The sequence below is a fragment of the Orycteropus afer genome, unplaced genomic scaffold, assembly GCF_000298275.1.
Source record: "Orycteropus afer afer isolate SDZICR_OR568_19922 unplaced genomic scaffold, OryAfe1.0 scaffold00416, whole genome shotgun sequence".
NCBI lineage: Eukaryota > Metazoa > Chordata > Mammalia > Tubulidentata > Orycteropodidae > Orycteropus > Orycteropus afer.
Window position 1 is genome coordinate 2,503,976 of NW_006922003.1, and position 19,571 is coordinate 2,523,546.

General features: G+C 37.1%; 1 protein-coding gene across 1 annotated transcript in view; it reads right to left on the bottom strand.

Annotated features, from left to right (window-relative positions):
- Positions 1 to 1,394: 1,394 nt before the first annotated feature.
- Positions 1,395 to 19,571, bottom strand: part of CUNH12orf50 (chromosome unknown C12orf50 homolog) — a 59,187-nt gene continuing 41,010 nt past the window's right edge. The window contains exons 9-14 of the mRNA XM_042782693.1: positions 19,455 to 19,457; positions 17,724 to 17,840; positions 15,821 to 15,925; positions 15,363 to 15,566; positions 5,278 to 5,370; positions 1,395 to 1,420 (exon numbers count right to left, since the gene is read on the bottom strand). Coding sequence (XP_042638627.1) covers positions 1,395 to 1,420; positions 5,278 to 5,370; positions 15,363 to 15,566; positions 15,821 to 15,925; positions 17,724 to 17,840; positions 19,455 to 19,457 — 548 coding nt within the window. The remainder of the gene's footprint in view (positions 1,421 to 5,277; positions 5,371 to 15,362; positions 15,567 to 15,820; positions 15,926 to 17,723; positions 17,841 to 19,454; positions 19,458 to 19,571) is intronic.

The window sequence follows — 19,571 nt, forward strand, 5'->3', positions numbered from 1 at the left end:
AAATTTTTTTTAATTTAGAAATAAAGTTCTAAGCATTAATAAACTTTGAAGTATAAATACTACAAACTCAGAAAAACATTATTTAAAAGGCTATTTATATTTCTTTCACATTTGTTGTGAAGTTTCAAGAATAAATTGTTAAGTTTTTATTTCAGTCACTCTGCACATGGTTCACTTTGACTAAAAAAGAGTGAAAATTTTATTATTCAAAATACACAATTCTAAACAAGTAGAAAAGAAATTGAAATAATTCCATTTAGAATAAATTGTTAAGTTTTTATTTCAGTCACTCTGCAGATGGTTCACTTTGAAAAAAAGTGAAAATTTTATTAGTCAAAATAAACAATTCTAAGCTAGTAGAAAAAAATTGAAATAATTCCGTTTAGAAGTATTTAAATTTCTAGAGTTAATAAAGGAACTCTGGTAGCATAGTGCCTAAGGCACTTGACTGCTAACCAGAAGGCTGGCGGTTCAAACCCACCAGCCACTCCTCAGAAGGAAGACTGGGCAATCTACTTCCATAGTGATACTGCCTCGGAAACCCAAGGAGCAGTCTCTGTGAGTCGGGTCCAACTCGCTGGCAAATAACAACAACAACAACAACAGAGTTAATAAAGCCTCAAAACGCAGTACATCTTTTGAGATGTAATATAGTAATTCTCTTTTTTTTTTTTTTTAATAAACACGTTCTCTTTTCTACATTATGATAAAAAATTTTCCTTTCTATAGTAGAAAAATGTTTCTTTTCAGTTTTGAATGTAGCACATCTCAACAGAAAAATTCTGTAACCAATTAAAAGACATTATTTACAAAAACCCTGCATAATAAACCAACCTTTGTCTCTTCCTGGAATACATCAAAGTATATGTTTTCTATTGGAATTCCTCTAACGTACACATCACCAACCTGTAACTCTGAGGCTTTGTTAAATTTGTTTACACTTTATCTGTTATCACTACTGAGGGTTCAACTTAAAATCTAGATAAAGAAAAAGTGAGGCTTCTTCCAAAAAGAATATTCCATAATAAAGATCAACAGCACAATTTTACTCCTCATTCTGTGCAAACTAACTTTGTTTACAATTAAAGAAAGACTTTAATTTTCAAACTTTTAAGTTTTATTAAACATTTGTGGCAATGTATCAAATGAATTCCAGACCTACATAATACACAGGCAGCTGTTTGTAATTTGCATTTTTATCAGTTTTGAAAGAGCACAATGTACTTCCTGCATCTTGTTTTCAGAATCTGCATTTTATCATCTTTGGCTATCCACTATGTAGTATGGAGTTCTTGAATATCTCATTCTTTGAATTTTCATTTTTGATTATAAATCAGATGATGTCTGGCACTTTTCTCTTTTCTCATTTTTCTCCTCTCTCAACCTCCATATATTTACTTGCTCCCATTTCTTCTTGGCTCTAATAATAAAAGGCATAAAATATTTATTTCAAAACTTTTTTTCTTTTTTAGCACTCTTTAGATCACTATCATGTCATTTCTTTTGCTAATTATGATCATAATTATATATCATAAAGGCAAAACAAAAACTAAGCTTATCTTTTAATTCATAATCTTTCAAAATGCCACTCAACTAAACCTACTTCTTTCAGAGGCTTGCGTTGCTTTGGATTTGGGCAGAACAGTGAAAAGGCATGAAGTAAATACAAGGCTCCACAGTAGAGCACCTAGAATAAACATTTCAGCGTATGGAGACAGACACCTCCAAGCCCACCAATTATATCCCTACAGCTCTGGGCCCTCCAGCTCCTGCATTTCCAATTCCTATTGCATTATCTTCATGGCATCTATTATGGATTTAGAAGCATCCCCCAGGAAGAGATGTTGATTGACGTCTTAATCCTCTGTACTTAAAAGCATGACCTTGCCTGCAAATAGGGTCTTTGAAGATGCTATTGGTTAAGTTAACATGAGGTCATACTGGAGTAGGGTGTCCTAGTCCAATCTGAGTGGTGTCCTTATAAAAGAGAAGACACCCATGTGTGATGAATCTACCAAGGAATATCAAAGATTCTCTCTCCACTCATCACCAGAAGTTGGAAAAGAGGCATGGCCAGATTCTCTCTTACAGTCCTCAGAAAGAATCAACAGGGCCAACACCCTTGGAAGCAAGAATGGCCAGACTTCATCTCACCTACTTTGGTCATGTTGTCAGAAGACATCATTCCCTAGAGAAGGATATCATGCTTGGTAAAGTGGAGGGTCAGTGAAAAAGGAGAAGGCTCTCAATGAGATGGATTTGCACAGTGTCTGCAACGATGGGCTCAGGTATAGCAAGGATTGTGAGGCTGGTGCAGGACCAGGCAGTGTTTCGTTCTGTTGTGCATAGGTTCACTATGAGTCGGAGCCAACTCAATGGCACCTAACAACACCACAACAGCCAACAGAACTTTCTTTGACACAAAAATTTCTGTTTTTATAAGTCACCCAGTTTACAGTAACATTATTGGGGCAGTCCTAGAAAACTAATACAGCATCCAATAACTTTATCCCAAAAGGCTCTTCTCTACTTTTCACACCTCTGTGGCCTTGGCTCCCATAGCCTTAGAGGAATAGGCTAGTGGCAGTTTGCCTCCTCCCTTCCATCAGTCTAATCTTTCCATGGGGAAAGACTGAAAATGATGCTCTGTGCCCTAAATGTAATGTGGGGGGCGGGGAGGAAACACAAGCTTATCTTTCTCTTCCTATTCTGGTAACGGCAACAATAACTGGAAAGCCTAAGAGTTTAGGAGTTAGAAACCTCAGTCAAAAGCCTGGAAAAAAAGAAAATTAGCTTCATTTTGTTATTACTTCATTCTAAGTCCCATCCCACATGAGGTAGAAAGCTTAATGTAGTCCTTTGCACATAAACTACTCACTTCACATTTGGTTTCACTCACATTCAGATTTTAAATTCTTTCTTGGGTTTTTCTCTCTCTCCTACCTCCCTGCTGTTGATCCTAAGATCTGGGGTTGGGACACAGTAGAATGGTTGCTGCTGTAGGGCAGCTAGGAAGAAAGTATTATTTCCATAATTTTAATATGTCTGGGCCCTGTGCTGGGCCCTAACTCCGGCTGAATGGCAGCCCGAATAACCTAGCTTAAAGTTTCTCAAACTTTAATGTACATCCCAGTCACCTAGGGATGATTGTTAAAATGCAGATTCTTACTCAGCAGGTCTGAGATCGAGATTCCACATTTCCAACAAGCCCCCAGATGATGTAATTGCTGCTGGTCCTCAGACCATACTCAGTAACAAAGGTTTGATCAGTGAATGCTGGCAATGTTTTGACTAAGCTCTCTGGTGAAGGCAATCTTTTGAGAAGCAGCTGAGTCCTCCACCAATAGGACCCAACCACAAAGTCATGCTTATCCTTTTCGTGGCAGTCAAAAAAAAAAGCGTCGACTTATTGGTCCTCTCTTCCAGGAATTCTCACTTGAAGCTTACAGCAATGATTGATGCTCTTCTATACAGTGTTAAAGCTTGGAAAACTTGAAGCTGTCTCCAGCTCTCTTGTGTCTAGATATGGCTTAACCTCCCCCAGTCCTGGGTACTGGGAAACTGACTATGGGAAATTCTCCCCCAATGTTTTGTCTGTAGGTTACATCTGGAAAACAGATCCCCTGCATGTTCAGATTCTTCCAAATTTCTAGGGAAATTCTATCTTTGACCCATATGCCCTGAGACCTGGCATAGCTGGCAGTGGTGAGAGAAGACGGATAGAAGGGGATCAGTACTGAAAAAAATGGCTGAACAATGAATCTAGTCTACTACTGACTCTCCACACTCTCTTCCTCAATCCCCCAATTGGTAGGAAAAAGCAGTTTTGTCAGCTAACATCACCCATCACTATTTCTGTGCCATGCATGGATGGGATATTGTGTGTTCTAAAGCAACTCCTCCCTCTCCTTTCTTCTGTGACTCATGTTTAACTGTCTGGATGGGAGGGGAGAAGACCTCTGGGATACAAGTGGAGAAACAGGAGGAGCACATCCTTTACTGCTCCAATTATCTTCTTGCCCACAAGGAAACCATGGAGAAAAGCTGTAGCTCAATAATTTTTAATTTCACTCCAGGAATTTATCCATTCTTCACCCCTCCCCACTAAAATTAAGTGCAATCACATGTTCAAATACACCCAATGTTAAAAGAAAATAACACTGTAGCAGAGTTCTATTATAGTCAAGTTATGATTTAGGAAACAACAGAAGAAAATAAATAAATGAAAAGAGTTTTCTCCAATATATAAATATATTTACAAGTGTACATACTAAGTCACAGCTGCAGTCAAAAAGGTTGAGAAAGGCACTGCTTTAGAAGATGATCAGCTATTTTTTTGGAAATAAGAAATTTCTAGTCTGGACCTATTCTCATTCATTCAGGAATTTATGGATTTGCAAGGATTTCAGACTTTTCTGAATGTACTAAACTACTGATTAATTCAGGTATGACCTTCCTATTTGGAACTTTTATAGAAAATTTCTTTATCTGAGAAGTATCTGAAATCACTTCATCCTCTGTGGTTTTCTAAATCTACTAAGCCAGGCCAGGCCAGGCCAGATAAGGAGAAGACAACAACAAGCTTTAATCAGAAGAGCAACCTGAGCTCCATCTACAACCAGTCTCTACTCTGAAGAGGTTCCCAGAATGCCCATCACCTCCCAAAGCACATGGCACAAAAAGGAGGAGACCATAGTAACTCCACACCTCCTGGCCTGAAAATTTCACCTTGGGAGATGTGTCAGCCTGTACTAGCTAATATTTGTCCAAGATACATGTGTTAGGGTTTTAATATTTTGTGTGGAAACATGTATTTTTTCATTAAATGATCTTGTGTGTAACTTTTTAAATATAATTTATTTTATATTTTTTTTCTGAGAACATGCACAGCAGAACATACACAAATCTAATAATTTCTATATGTTTAATTCAGCAGCACAGAAACATAGTTTTATACGTTTGTTATAATTTGTCATTCAGCAGGGAATACATCTTAATGTATTAAATAATTGCTGTAACTGCTATGCTTGTTCATGAGGAGAGAAGTATATCAAAATATGTTCTGAGAACTCATAAAACTGGTAAAAGGGAACACACACACACACAAAAAGAAAAATTGCTAACAGACAAAAATTCTACTAAATGTGAAGCAACTAAGTGTGCATTATATCTTGAAAATTTTTTATTCATTTTAAAGTTTTCTAAATATGTCCCTTGAATTTAAAAATGTTTCATTTTCAGAACTTTATAGCATTAAATTAACTAGTACATATTTACCTGTATATATCTTTTCAGTTTTTGAATATGTTTTTGAAAAAGGAATTCTTCTTCTCCAGGCTGAACCATTAAATGATGCTGACATGTATTTGTCTGAGAAAAAAATTTAAAAAGGCCAGAATTAAATATTTTGTAACTTTAAAATATTATTCCAAGGGTGTTGCAAAGTCATCCATCTCCCCAGGAGTAAAGCTATTATCTAAGTAACTCATTTTACCATTTCAAATGTGAAGGAAGCATCAGGGATACAAGTGAGTTTATTATTATATTTAACTTATCAGTGAACATAGCTACAGATCTCTTAATTGGCTAATTCCTCAATTTGCTATGATGCAAAACAAGTTTTACTGGATCTTCTAGACTAAGACAGAGAGAGAAAAGTCCTGGTGATGTAGTGCCATGAAGTAAGCTAGAGAAGAATATGACATCTGAACAGAATGAAAATATTTCATTGCTTTGCTTCACCATGATTTTACATAGAATTCCAATGTTTGTAATGCCAAACAACACAACACAAACTGTCAAACCCACTGCCGTCAAGTCATAGCCACCCAATTCCCTACCCCTTCCATAAAGTGACTCCTGTGAACACAGTGATGGCTCTGGCATAGTGAACTCATTGCCTCAGGAAACAAAGCATTTATATATGAACTTTGTCCTTAAATGTTACTTACATCTCTATATTTGAGCTATTATCTGACAAGATTATATATAGTGTTTTTAAAATATTATTTTGCAGCTGTAGTTCTCAAAGCATAATCTATAGTAACACTGAGAATTACTTGTGTTTTTCTCTGTAGTGACATTTGGTCTAAAGGTGCAAAATAGTTGAGTAAAACTGCTGGTACCTCAGCACAAATCTAGACATTGGCACCAACTGTTCTACAAGTCATTGTATTCACCATTCAGTCATGAACTGAGAGTGAAATACTAATAATAATTAAAAGCTAGTCTCACCTAAGAATTTCCTTAAGAATGTCTTTATTGGAGAAATAAGAATTATTGGTACTAAATTGTAATCCATAATTAAAAAAAAACTCACATGATTATCTTTTCCATATACTATATGAAAAAAAAAAGTATACAGAAAGCACTAAAAGTACAAAAAGAAAAACATCTTGGGCTTTGTTCACATGTTTTAAATAATCTTGAGATGCATAATACCTTTCTAAGCAAGACATACAACTGAGAAGGCAGAAGAGAAAACTAATAAATTTGACTGAAAACTTCTACAGGGGAAGAAAAGAACCAAAAGATCAGCATAAACAAAGTCCAAAATCAAACTATGTGGGAAAAGTATTTGCAATAATGATGGCAGACAAAATGCTTTCGTAAAGTCATTTCCTTTAATTCTTGCCCTGATGCTTAGCTCTCCCTTGAAGATATCACTTCACCGGTATCTCTTCAAGTAATGGCTGTTAATTATTTCTAAAGCCAGGATGTGGAGATGGGACAGATGTTTCCTTGCTTCCCACTGCCACCTTCTAGATCATTTCTTGTAAACTACCTGCTCCTTTGAAGTATATGTCACCTTTAAGCTAGACAAGCCTCTCCCCCATTTCATTGCTGTCATTTAGCAAACTTTTAGGTCTTCCACATGCACTGAAGACTTTGGCTGATTCAATTGCTTCCTTCTACTTGTAGACCTTACCATACCCTCTGGATGTCCCCAGCAACCATATCAGTCATAACCTCTTTGTTTTTTCAGCCCTCTCACCTCCAGAAACAATCATCCTGACCCACATTTACCCACTTTGGACTTTTTCATTTCCGGTAAGTAAGTGGTAGAAGTCTTTCCTTCTATACATGAAACTCAGGTTTGGTTCTTAGCCACATGCACGGCATATGCAGCCACCACCATCCATCAGTGGAGGCCTGTGTGCTGCTGTGATGCTAAACAGGTTTTACTGGAGCTTCTAGACTAAGACAGAGAAAGAGAAAAGGCCTGGTGATCTACTTTCAAAAATCAACAAGTAAAAACTGTGGATCACAACAGTCTGATCTGCATGTGATCACAGAGATGGTGCATGAGTGGGCAGCTTTCTGTTCAGTTGGGCATGGTTTACCCAAGCACATGTTGGCACGTGGGTTGTTGCCAGCTAGCAACAGCACAAACTTCCAAAATCACTACTTTATTTTTTTAAGACTTTATTAATCCTTTTATTACATTGCTTCAAATCACTCAACTTTAGAGAAATTGAAACAAATACTGATATGTAAGTTTTGTTTTTCTCACAATATTTTATTCTCTTACTTCTAATTCAAACCTTATTCAATGTCCTGTGGCTTCCAGCCAAACAAAAGACAGGCATATGAGCTGAACACTTACATTAGGTAGATACACTCCTTGGAGAGATCAGTCATGGGAGAATAGAAGGGCTATGTATGCAGAGAGAGACAGCTTGGGGGGCAGGAGTGCATGGGAGGGAAGGACACAGCGAAGAAGTGGCTATGAGGTGGAAGTGGGAGGAGAGCTGTTGCATTGTGGGAAATTGCAGTCAATGTCATGAGACAAAGTGTATGTGAACTGCTATATGGAAAATGAATTTGCTCTGTAAACTTTCACCCAAATCACAATAAAAATTTTTAAAAAATCTTATTTCAATGGTTAGAACTTGTGAATCAATATGGAGTAACTTAGTTTGCAATTTTACTGGAAACAACTCTAGTTTTTATTTATTATTTTTTAAAATTTATTTTTATTATGCTTTGGGTGCAAATTTGCAAAGCAAGTTTGTTTTACATTCAACGGTTTGTGCACATTTGATTTCATGTCCCGATTACCATGCCCAACCACAACAGACTCCCCTCCCTCCCCTCCCCGTGACTACCTCTCTCTGTGCCCTCCTTAACCATCCATTCCTGGCTGTCCAGGCTTCCCTCTGTGTGAATGCTGCCCCTCGGATGTCTCATGGCTGCTTGCTCTAAGGGATGTATCTCCCTAGAATAGGTGGATGCATCACCCTGGGATAGGTGTTCTGCATACACATCTTTCTACTGTTGGTCTGAGAGCCAATCCATGGGAGTGAGTCCATTTCTAGGCCCAAAGGTTAACACGGGACCAAAGTCTTGGGGGTTCCACCAGACTCAATCCAACCAGTAATTCTGGTCATTTTGGTGTGTTTGAATTTTGTTCCACATATTTCCTCCCACTCTATCCAGGATCTCCAGTTTTGACCCCTTTCTGAGTGGTTGGCATTGGTAGCCAGACACCATCTAGTTCTTCTGGTCTCAGGGTCATTAAGGCTAAGGTCCTCGAGGTCCATCTTATCTTTAGACAAATTGTTTCCAGATGCCTTTGATTTTCTTCACTCTTCTTTGATTCAGAGGAGAGGAGACCAAATAGTTGCATCTTAGATGAGCACTCGAAAGCTTTTAAGACACCAGTCACCACTCATCAAAGCAGGTTGCAGAACAAGATTTTTATATACTGTGTTGTCCCGATTGAACATGTTGTCCCCTGAGATTATGGTCCCGAGTCAGCAGGCCTGGTGATTCTCTCTCAAGCTATTTAGTTGTCTCTGAGTAGTTACTCCAACTCTGCCTTCTGTTGCTTCTGTAATGGAAGTGGCTACTTTTGTAGCTTAAGTGCAAATGTAAGATTATCCTCAGCCAAGTCCATCCTTGGTCTAGGGTATTTTTCTGTTCATCTACCCCTACCTGATCTTCTCACCTGTCTATGCATTTATCTGTAGCCTGGTGTTTGGTGTTAGGGGTAATGCAGTATTCTGCATATACTAGCATTGCTTCTGTTGTGTATATCTTATGTGCAGGGTTCAGTGTCCTTCCTTTCTTCAATGTCATCATGCTGCTCACAGATTCTTTCCATACAGTCCTGCCCCTCACTAAATATTCTTCTTTCAACATTTCTTCTCTTTCTGCTTTCTTTCTTCATCTATTTCCATAATGATTGGTCAACCTTTTCAAGTGATAAAAATTGACCTCTGCTTTCTTCTGACTCCTCAGCCCTTTCTTTTTTAATCCACACTTATCCTTTGTGATTGGTTGTGTTATTATTTAAATTATATGGTGCTCCTCCCTGATGGCAATTATATTTTCCCACCACTTTATGACACATCAGGCTTAGTTATTTGATTTGAGGTGCCCCTCTCTGTCTGTGAGGAGATTATAAATGCTTATTCTGCTGAACTCAGCAGAAGTCATGTGCCTTACCTTTGTTCAGTGTAATGTGATCAAAAGCGACATGTACCACTGCCAAGAAGATGCCACAAGGGCCAGCACACTGTTTTTTATGTTCTTTTTTCTACCCCCTGTACCAAGAGACCAGCAGGGCCCCAGAGAGGTGCTCCTACTCTATCAACATAGATTTCAAGTGAAGATAAGTGGTGGAGAATATAAGAGACATATCTTTTTCTCTTAAAAGCTAGTAACCTTTTTTGATTCCTTATATTATCATAGCATAATTAAGCCTAAATTGATTGAAATGTCCAAGTAAGTTTTTGTCATATTTTCATAGCATTCTGTCTCTTCTTTTAGCACATTTGGATAAGCCTCATATGACTCTATTAATCCCTGTCCTCCATAACTGAACCCAGGAAGCCAGTGCTGCTGCAACAAATAAAATCATAAAACCAGGCTTGATTCCACTTAAATTCATGAACTCCAACCTTAAATAGACCTTCAGTACCAGTAGTAATCTTAGTATACTGTTTGATCAACATAAATCTCATTCTCCATTAAAAATATTTCATCATCCATTCTTTTCAAATGCCCATCCATCCTACTTCCCCTCATCTGTCCTTGACTCTCAGAAAAATTGAACTCTTTCCATTATGAAGTCATCAAATGGGAATGTTCTTGTATTCCTGATACCAAACAGTCTTTGCCCAGGTGTCGTTCTTACTCTATACTCTGTCTAAGCAATGTCATCTATAAAATGTCATATATATCTTTGTAAGTAGACTTGTTCCTTTGTCTTCCCAACTTGTTATAACAAAAGTTCTATCATCCACTTAAAGCCAATCACTTGGCTTCTATCTCCTCCTGTCTTCTCAGCAACCTTACACTTTTTCTCATCTATTATCAATCTATTCCTCTGTCTGAAACCTTCCACTGGCTATCAATATGTTTAACTCTTTCCCTTTACCAAAAACAAACAACACAGTCTACTTTCTCATTCCCTCCCAAATTTTACCGTATGTCTAATGTCCCTCATTTATAGACAAACCCTGAAAAGAAAAGAAGAGAGGGAGGATGAAAGGAAAGAGGAAAGAAAGGAAGAGAGATTGATGTACTTATTCTTTGAATTATCTTATGTTCCACTAAGTTCATTAGAAACTGGATTCCAGACTCATGATTCTACTGAATAGCTACTAATAAGTTTGTTAATTGCTTTCCTGACACTAAATTCAATACTCATTTACAAATCTCAAGTTAAACACACAGAAATATTCAATAGTGTTGAACCTTTCCCTCTTTCTTAGAAGTTCCTCTTTACTTGAATTTTATCTATAAATTCTCCTTTTTCATTTTCTTTCTTTCTACCTCCTCACCTTATATCTTCTATCCAGGTTCAGCTTCATTTAATTGACCCTTAGTGCCTAAGGCACTTAACTGCTAACCAGAAGGCTGGTGGTTCAAACCCACCAGCCACTCCTCGGAAGGAAGGGTTGGACAATCTACTTCCATAGTGATACCTGCCTCGGAAATCCAAGGAGGGGGTCACTATGAGTTGGGTCTGACTCGATGGCACATAACATAGATGTTGGAAGGCTAGTCTTTACCCAGGTGTCGTTCTTATTCTATATTCTGTCTAAGCAATGTCATCTATAAAATGTCATATATATCTCTATAATTCCAGCCAGATTTCTGAGCCGAGTTCCTAACCCATCCATCCAATTGCCTATTTTACCTCCATATATGAGTTGCAATAAGTCATGATCAACTTGAAAGTAACTGGTTTTGTTGTTTTTTATATGTATTCACAGTACCTCCACAATTCAACATGTCCAAGAAAATCCATAATTTTCCCCATCAAAACCTAGTTATTTTCTAGTCTTTCTCATCATAATGAATGGTGCCAACACCCTTCAGTTGCATATCCAGAACACAGGAATCATCCTTGATATTTCTCCCTTTCCTTCTCCAATTCATCACCAAATCATGTGGATTTTTCCTCCTAAATATCTAATTGATAATATCCTTATTTACCTGCATTAAACTTCTCTTCAAAAAGCAGCCAGAGTGACAAGAGACAAGGCTGTAGTAACTTCTTGACCACAGTGGCCCACTACCCAGAGAGAGGGAGTAGTTGGACCTGTGGGCACAGGATCATGGTTGCAGGAGACATCAAGCTCAACTGGCATAACATATTACACAAAACATTATTCCACATACTACTTTGGCAAGTAGCAACTGGGATCTTAAAAGCTGCAAGTGGCCATCCACATGCAATGATGGGTCTCTTCTCATCCAGAGCAAAACAGAATGAAGAAAACCAAAGACACATGGAAACAATTAGTCCAAGGCACTGGTACAACATGAGATCCTCAGCCTAAATGACTGTAAGACCAAAAGAACTAGATGGTGCCCTGCTACCAATGTCAACCACTTAGAGGGGGATCCATGTAGGAGATTCTGGATAGAGTGGGAAAACAATGTGGAACAAAACTCAAAATCATAAAAAGGGGGGGGGGCAGCTTTGCTGGTCTGATAGAGCTTGGTGGAACCCCTGAGACTATGGTCCCTAGCTGCCCTTCAGGTCTAGAATTGAACCCACTTCCATGACTTCCAGCCAAACAAAAGACAGGCATATGAGCTGAACACTTTCATCAGGTAGATATACTCCTTGGAGAGATCAACCATGGGAGAATAGAAGTGGTGTGTACACACAGGGAGACAGTTCAGGAGGCAGGAGTGCATGGGAAGGAAGGACACAGGGAAGAGGTGGCTATGGAGAGGAAGGGGGAGGAGAACTGTTGCACTGTGGGAGATTACAGTCAATGTCATGAGACAAAGTTTATGTGAGCTGCTGTATGGAAGATGAATTTGCTCTGTGAACTTTCACCCAAATCACAACAAAATTTAAAAAAGCAGCAGCAGCCAGAGCTATCTTCAAAATGAAAAGTCACATCACCAACCACTTCAATGTCTTCTCATAACCCCCAGATTAAATGCAGAACCCTTGATGTCTTACATATCCTTTCTCTCCCTTTTGCTCTTGCTCTTACTCTCACTCTCTCAGTCCCTCTTTTCTAATATTACATTCACAATATTAAAAGTTAAAAAAAGAAAAAAAAGCAGTTGCCATGGTGTTGATTCCAAACCATGGTGACCTCATGTGCATAAGACAGCTGAGCTCCATAGAGTTTTCAATGGCTGATTTTTCGGAAGTAGATCACTAAGCCTTTCTTTTGAGGTGCCTCCAGGTGGACTCAAACATCCAACCTTTTGTTAGCACACAACTGACCACATTAACCACGGCACCACTCATAGTTCTCTCAATTTCACTACCACAGTCACAGTAGCTTATTTTCAGTCCCTCATTTTCACCACCTCATAATCCCTTCTTCTGTCTAGTACCTTCTTCCCTCCATTTCATGTACTTAATCCTTCTCAACCATCAGATACCAGCTCAAGAATCACTTCTCCTCAAGCTCCCTTCTTCGGCAAAGTCTTGGATTCTATCAAATTACCTTTCATAGCACCACGTACCAGTTTTTTATAGTACTGGCTACAGTTGCAATTTTACATTTGTTTGTTGTTGTTGTTAGGTGCCGTGGAGACCCCTCCTTGGGTTTCTGAGGTGGTATCACTACGGAAGTAGATTGCCCAAACTTCCTTCCGAGGAGTGGCTGGTGAGTTTGAACTGCCAGCCTTCTGGTTAGCAGTCAAGTGCCTAGGCACTATGCTACCAGAGCGCCTACATTTGTTTAGTGATTATCAATTAATATTTGTTTCTCCAGTCAGAACAGTAATTTCACATGGAAAAAAGTAATGCTTGCAACACTGCTGCCTATATAGCACCTAGCACAGAGTAGGCCTTCAGAATATATTTTTTAAATGAATAAAAGAATGAATAAATGACAAAATAATATTTTTCTCAATACAAAAAATGTTTTTACAATTAATAAGGAGTCAATGAATTAATAGCAAACATTCACAAGTACTTGAAAAATCAAATAATGAAAAAAATACAAATTACGTTAAATTTAAGAATAAGCTCAACTTCACTCACAAAGAAGAAATATAAATAAAAAGAGTAATGTGATAGTATTTTTCAGCTATCAGATAGTGATTAAGAAAATTATAGATTCTAGGTTATGAATAAAATATTGTTTTCACTGTTGAAACTGATAAATCTCTTTAAATTTGGTCTTAAAATTCTCACTCCTAGGAATTTATCCTAAAGATAAAATTAACATATGACTAGAAGATACAAAATATTCAGTGCAGTGTACTCTATAGTGACAAAATACTAGAAATAGCCTGGTTAATAAACTTTGGCACCTCCTTGCAGTGTAATACTAAAGTCATTAACACAATAATATCTGCTGATATGAAAAGTCAAAAGAAGAGACTTCAGTTATATGAAAGACAAGAGGGTGCTTTGTATGTATATATATGATCACATATTCACAAATTATGTGTATAGAATGCATATACATGAATCTGGTAAGAAGTGTAACTGCCCCTGCAAAGTAAGATGAGGGAATGAGGGCCTGATTATAGGAGGGAGATTTACTTTTCTCAGTGTACCCACTCAATACTGTCAAATTTTTCTAGTATACACATGGACACACACTTTAATTTTAAAAACTATTGTGTATACATATATATGGAAAAGGAAATTGGAAATGCACTGAAAATGAGGAAAACAAAAATTAAAGGCTTTTGGGGGGACTAAGATATTATCGCTTCCTGATTAAAAAAAAATCCTATTTTTATCAATAGAGAAAATACTACATCTACATAAGTATCATATGCCAAACACATATCAATTATTTCCTCAGTACTTTAATGAAATGGAAAAAGTACAGCAAATAGCAAGATTTGGGTGAAAGAGAACCACATTGTTTCAATGATCACTTACTAAAAATTACTTACTGATTATGACACAGCATTAGACACAATGCTGATCATATGAAAACTGTTATTATTCTTAGACATAAGAAAAATATCATGAACACATACATACTTAATGAAAAATTATATATACATATATATATGTTTATATATATATATAATAGTAGCACTAAGTACCTCTTTTTCATAGCAGTGGTTACAAGTGCAGTTTTAATTTATTTAAGGTAATGTACATATAAAATCTCCATGTCATTTTATTCTAAAACAAGTAGGAAAATTAATAAAGCCAATTTCTCTCTTAATTATGAAAGAAAGCACCTAAGAAACAATTTTTAATTATGTTTCAGAAACAAGACAGCACAAAGAACTCTAACAACTAAGCTAGGAATGTGTAAAAATAAAAATATGAAATTGTGGGAAAATAAATGGCATTTTTGTTAAGTTCAGAGAAGTAAAACTCAGCTTCAAAAGGACAAAATTCATCTGAGAAAGGAAGAAAAAGATTTGGTTCCCTCCTGTCCCGTAGCCTTGTACTTCCTGACATGTACTATGACTTTGCCTATTACGTGATGAAATGATTTACAAGTGATCTATACATTGTGGGAGAGAAGAGAGGGTGTCAAAAAGATTGCAGTTAACCCCAAACTAACCCTTTCAGAAAGTAATCATAGGCCTAAAGAAAAGGCAAGGCAATAGCCTGAAAGTGATAATTGAAAAATGCAGTTAGTGGAAAAAGAAAATGTCAACCATTTAAAAACAATTCCCAAGAGTGAAAGAAGGCTAGCCAGGGGGAACAATGCACAGTACTCTGGTGACAAGTCATCCGCACCCCACACGAGTTCTTGTCCATATCCTGTAAATCATGTGCGCTAGCGCACATGGAAAAAATCCTCTCACTCGTTTTCTAAGATGTTATGGGGGTGAAGCCCTAAGGAAAGAAAGAAGGAGGTAGATAGTAATGAAGACCAGTCAGGCCATCAGAAAATCCCAGGGGACTGAAAACCACAGACAAGAGTAAAGCCCCTCATGAAGAGCCTCACCTGGACAGACGTTGAGTTTGGGCTCCTTATTAACATCAACTTTATGGTAGGACCCATTTGTGGCTCTGCTGCGGGGAGGTGCATTCAACGAAGCAGTCCTGACATCATCTCTCTGAACATGGATATAGGATGTATTCTCGGCATTTCGGTTTTTATTATTTCGATGGTAACTCATTTTATTTTTGGTATTTGGGGTCTGCACTGCTGTAACACAAATGGAGGAGGAAGAGAGGGACAAAACAAGCTGGGAACATAGTCCACTTCAAGCCTTTGACAGAATAGTGGAAGACAATGGAAGCTAAAAAAAATAAGTCTAAGTTTATAGCAGTTGGGCTGACATCTAAAATAACAATTACGTTTGTGTGGCAGTAGTTTGTTTTTGAGGTAGAAAATATCATTTGATATTTAATCTCTCCTCAAATTACAATTTAGAAATATCAAATATATGGACACTTTACCTCTCCGCATTCCTGAGCCTGGAAAGTTCTTTGGTTCATCATAAATCCATTTCCTTTTTTTCACACCTTTAAAATGAGGTTTCCTCACGGGCTGGACATCATTCACTTAGAGAAGATACAAATTTTTAGTTTTTTAAGAGATGCTTTCATCTGAAAATTACTGTAGGTGATAATTATATGTCTGTGCATTCACATGTCAAGTAAGAGAAAAAAATAAATGCAACACCCTAAGACGCTACTTCCTAGAACAAAGCCTGATTTATTTTTAAGTGTCAAAAATATCTATCCTGGAAATAGACTGATGAGAAAACTTTCAATAAGTATCATTCCTCAGGAGAAAACTGCTCTTCCAAAAGAATGTCGGGATTCTTTTAAAAGAACTTAAAATTACATTCCAAACATAATTATAAATCTCATTATGTTATTATTAAGTCATTTTAGAATTGTTATTTTGAACATAAATCTTTTGTATTTTTTTAGCCAAAACTACTGCTTAAGCAGAAGTTGAATTCATGTAAAACACTTTCAGTGAATTTACTAAATTTATTCTTTTAAGATTTTAAGAAGTTGAGTGTACAGATAGTCTGGTCAAATAAGATTGAACAATCAGGATTTGTAACTATTCAGATGAATTATTCACTTCACTTCTCATTTGCACATTTTATTATTACATCAAGAGATTTTTTATGTACCCTTAATTTTCTAGGAATTTCTAACATATGTCTCTTGAGACAATCTTGAAGCCATTTGGTCAAGAGGGCCATTCACTGTTATTTCTCTGTGCTGGGCTTCTGAATATTCACAGGTGATTACTACACAGAGAAAATGAACAGCAAGTGCACTGTATAGATTATATTAGCTCTCCATACCTGTTGCCCTTGACTGAATCCTGACCCACAGAGACCCTATACAAAAAAGTAGAACTGCCCCCATAGGGTTTCCAAGATTGTCATCTTTACAGAAGTAGATTACCACATCTTTCTCCCTTGGAGCAGGTGGTGGGTTCATATTGCCAACCTTCTGGTTAGCAGCAGAGTGTTTAACTACCACACCATCAGGACTCCTTTACTCTCTATAACTCACTGCTGCCGAGTTGGAGCCAACTCATAGCGACCTCTCCCTGGGTTTCCGAGGCAGTCTCACTATGGAAGTAGATTGCCTAACCTTCCTTTTGAGGAGTGGCTGGTGGGTTTGAACCTCCAGCCTTCTTAGTGGACAAATAAGTGTGTCTTACCCTAGCACTTAACCTTAGCTAAACTTTAAATCCTCAATGAAGCTCTAATTTACTATCTCCTCTGGAACCTTCATACCCTATTTCCACTCCCATGTTCCCAGTCCTAGGACTTGGAAACCATATTTTTAACAAGCACCATTAAGCTGAGCTTCTGGAGATAAGCCATCATAGATCCTTTCGGTGCTTAGCAGGGACCCAAGGACATTATAGGAGTCCAATAAATGACATAAAGGGAAAGAGGGAGGGCAGGGAGGAAACAGAGAGGAAGATTCATGAGTCTTAATTGTGTTAAGGGAAGTAACTCAGTGTACTGACTGTCAAGGAGTAGCCAAATCAAGATTGAGAATCCAAAACATTAAAAAAAAAAAAGTTGCCCAAGTATTCCACCATGGGTGAAATTTAAAATGCTGTACTAATGAATCTTCCCAGTAGGTAGGAGATTATTAACTTTAATACTTAAGTTAATCAAGAGGGAAAGCACATAATTTACTAGGACCTACATCACAAATTCACTGTCAGAGTTAGTAGAGGAATATTGTCTTTAATCCTGAATAATTTTCAAACCATTTCTTCTTTCTTTTTTTAAAAAATCTATTTCAAATAAGCAAAACAAACCCATGATCAGACAAATATATCTAAGACCTAAAAGTGATAGAGCTAATGTCTCACTTGAAGAGGGGTCCTCTCTGCACTTCATACTGATATTCTCAGTAGCGTTTAATACATGCGTTGGAGGTACTAGTCGGGTAGTTAGGGGACGCTTTGGATGAGGACTGGCCTTGTTCTCTTTTGAAGCAAATTAAGAAAATAAAATGTCAATATTAGTGAAAGAAGTGTTTCAATTGGTATTTCTCTTTTCAAATGTTATATGACGGGCATACCAGTTTATATTTATATCTATCTATCTAACGATCGATCGATCGAATGATAGATAGATAGACATACATTTATTTATCTTTAGATGCATCATTAAAATTCCATAATTATGCATTGGTCTTCAACTATCGTCACTAACTAAAATGTAAAAAATGAAGAAGTACCGCCATAATTTCAATGTGTAAATGATATAACTATGATGATCATTTTAATATTTCCAAATATTAAAAGAATTAAAAGGATACCAATTTCACATCAAATGTGCCAATTGTGCAAAACAGAGTTCCAAAAATATTTTAAATGTGACAACTTCCATTCAGTTTACACTTGGGAGCAGGGTTGTCTAGCAGAGCTTCCTGCAGTGTTGGAAATATTCTATATCTGTGCTGTCCAGTATGATAGCCATTATTCGCATGTGTCTATTGCATTTGGAATATGGTTAGTACAAGTTAGGAACTAAATTTTTCATTTCATTTAATTTTAATTAACTTAAATTTAAACATGTGTCTGGTGATAAGGTTAATATTTGAATGGAGTGTATGTGCAGCCAGCCCCTCAATTACAGGGTAGCTGTACTTTTAGTAAGGAGCTCAGCTGGTGTACTGCCTAAGGCATTAGACTGCTAATCAGAAGGCTGTCGGTTCAAACCCACCAGCCACTCCTCGGAAGGAAGGTTGGGCAATCTACTTCCGTAGTGATACCTCATTGGAAACCCAAGGAGGGGTCACTACGAGTTGGATATGACTCCATGGCAGTGTGTTTGGTTTTTTCTTTTTTTTTTTTTTTTGGTTTGTACTTTTAGTCTGTGGCTGAGAGGTCCCCAGCAGAATGGTATCAGGTGAGGATTAAGGGCATGTAAAACTACACAGGTCATATTTCATCCTATCTCTTGACTATTCACAGACTATGGCTAGTAATACTTATAAAACTGGGAAGTCATTGTCCAAAGATTAATACTCTTAGCAGTGTTTGAAAGCAAAGTTTTCTAATAAAATTCAATCATAGTGAGTATTTTAATTTGGGAGAAAAAAATTAAAAGGACTTGGTATTATGAATGAAAAGAATCAATAAATTTAGAACTAGAAACATTCCTTAAAAATATGTAGTCCACTCAAAACCTACTATACAGCCACAGTCAACAAAACTGCCTGGTACTGGTACAATGACAGACACATAGACCAATGGAATAGAATTGAGAACCCAGAAACATCCACTGACCTATGGTCAGCTGATCTTTGACAGAGGGCCGAATTCCACTAAATGGGGAAGAGAATGTTTGTTTAATAAATGGTGCTGGCAAAACTGGATATCCATTTGCAAAAAAATTAAACAAGATCTGTACCTCACACCATACACAAAAATGAAATCCAGATGGATCAAAGACTTCAGTGTGAAACCTAAAACTATAAAGTTCCTCAAGGAAAATCTAGGGGCAAATTTAGGAGCTTTAATATATGGCATAAATAGACTATCAAGCATAACCAAAATTCACAAACAGCAGAAGAGAAACTAGAAGAATGAGACCTTCTAAAAATTAAATTTTTATGTGCTTCCAAAGACTTCTCCAAAAGAGTCACAAGAGAACCTACAGATTGGGAAAAATATTTGGCAATGACCTATCTGACAAGCAACTTATCTCTA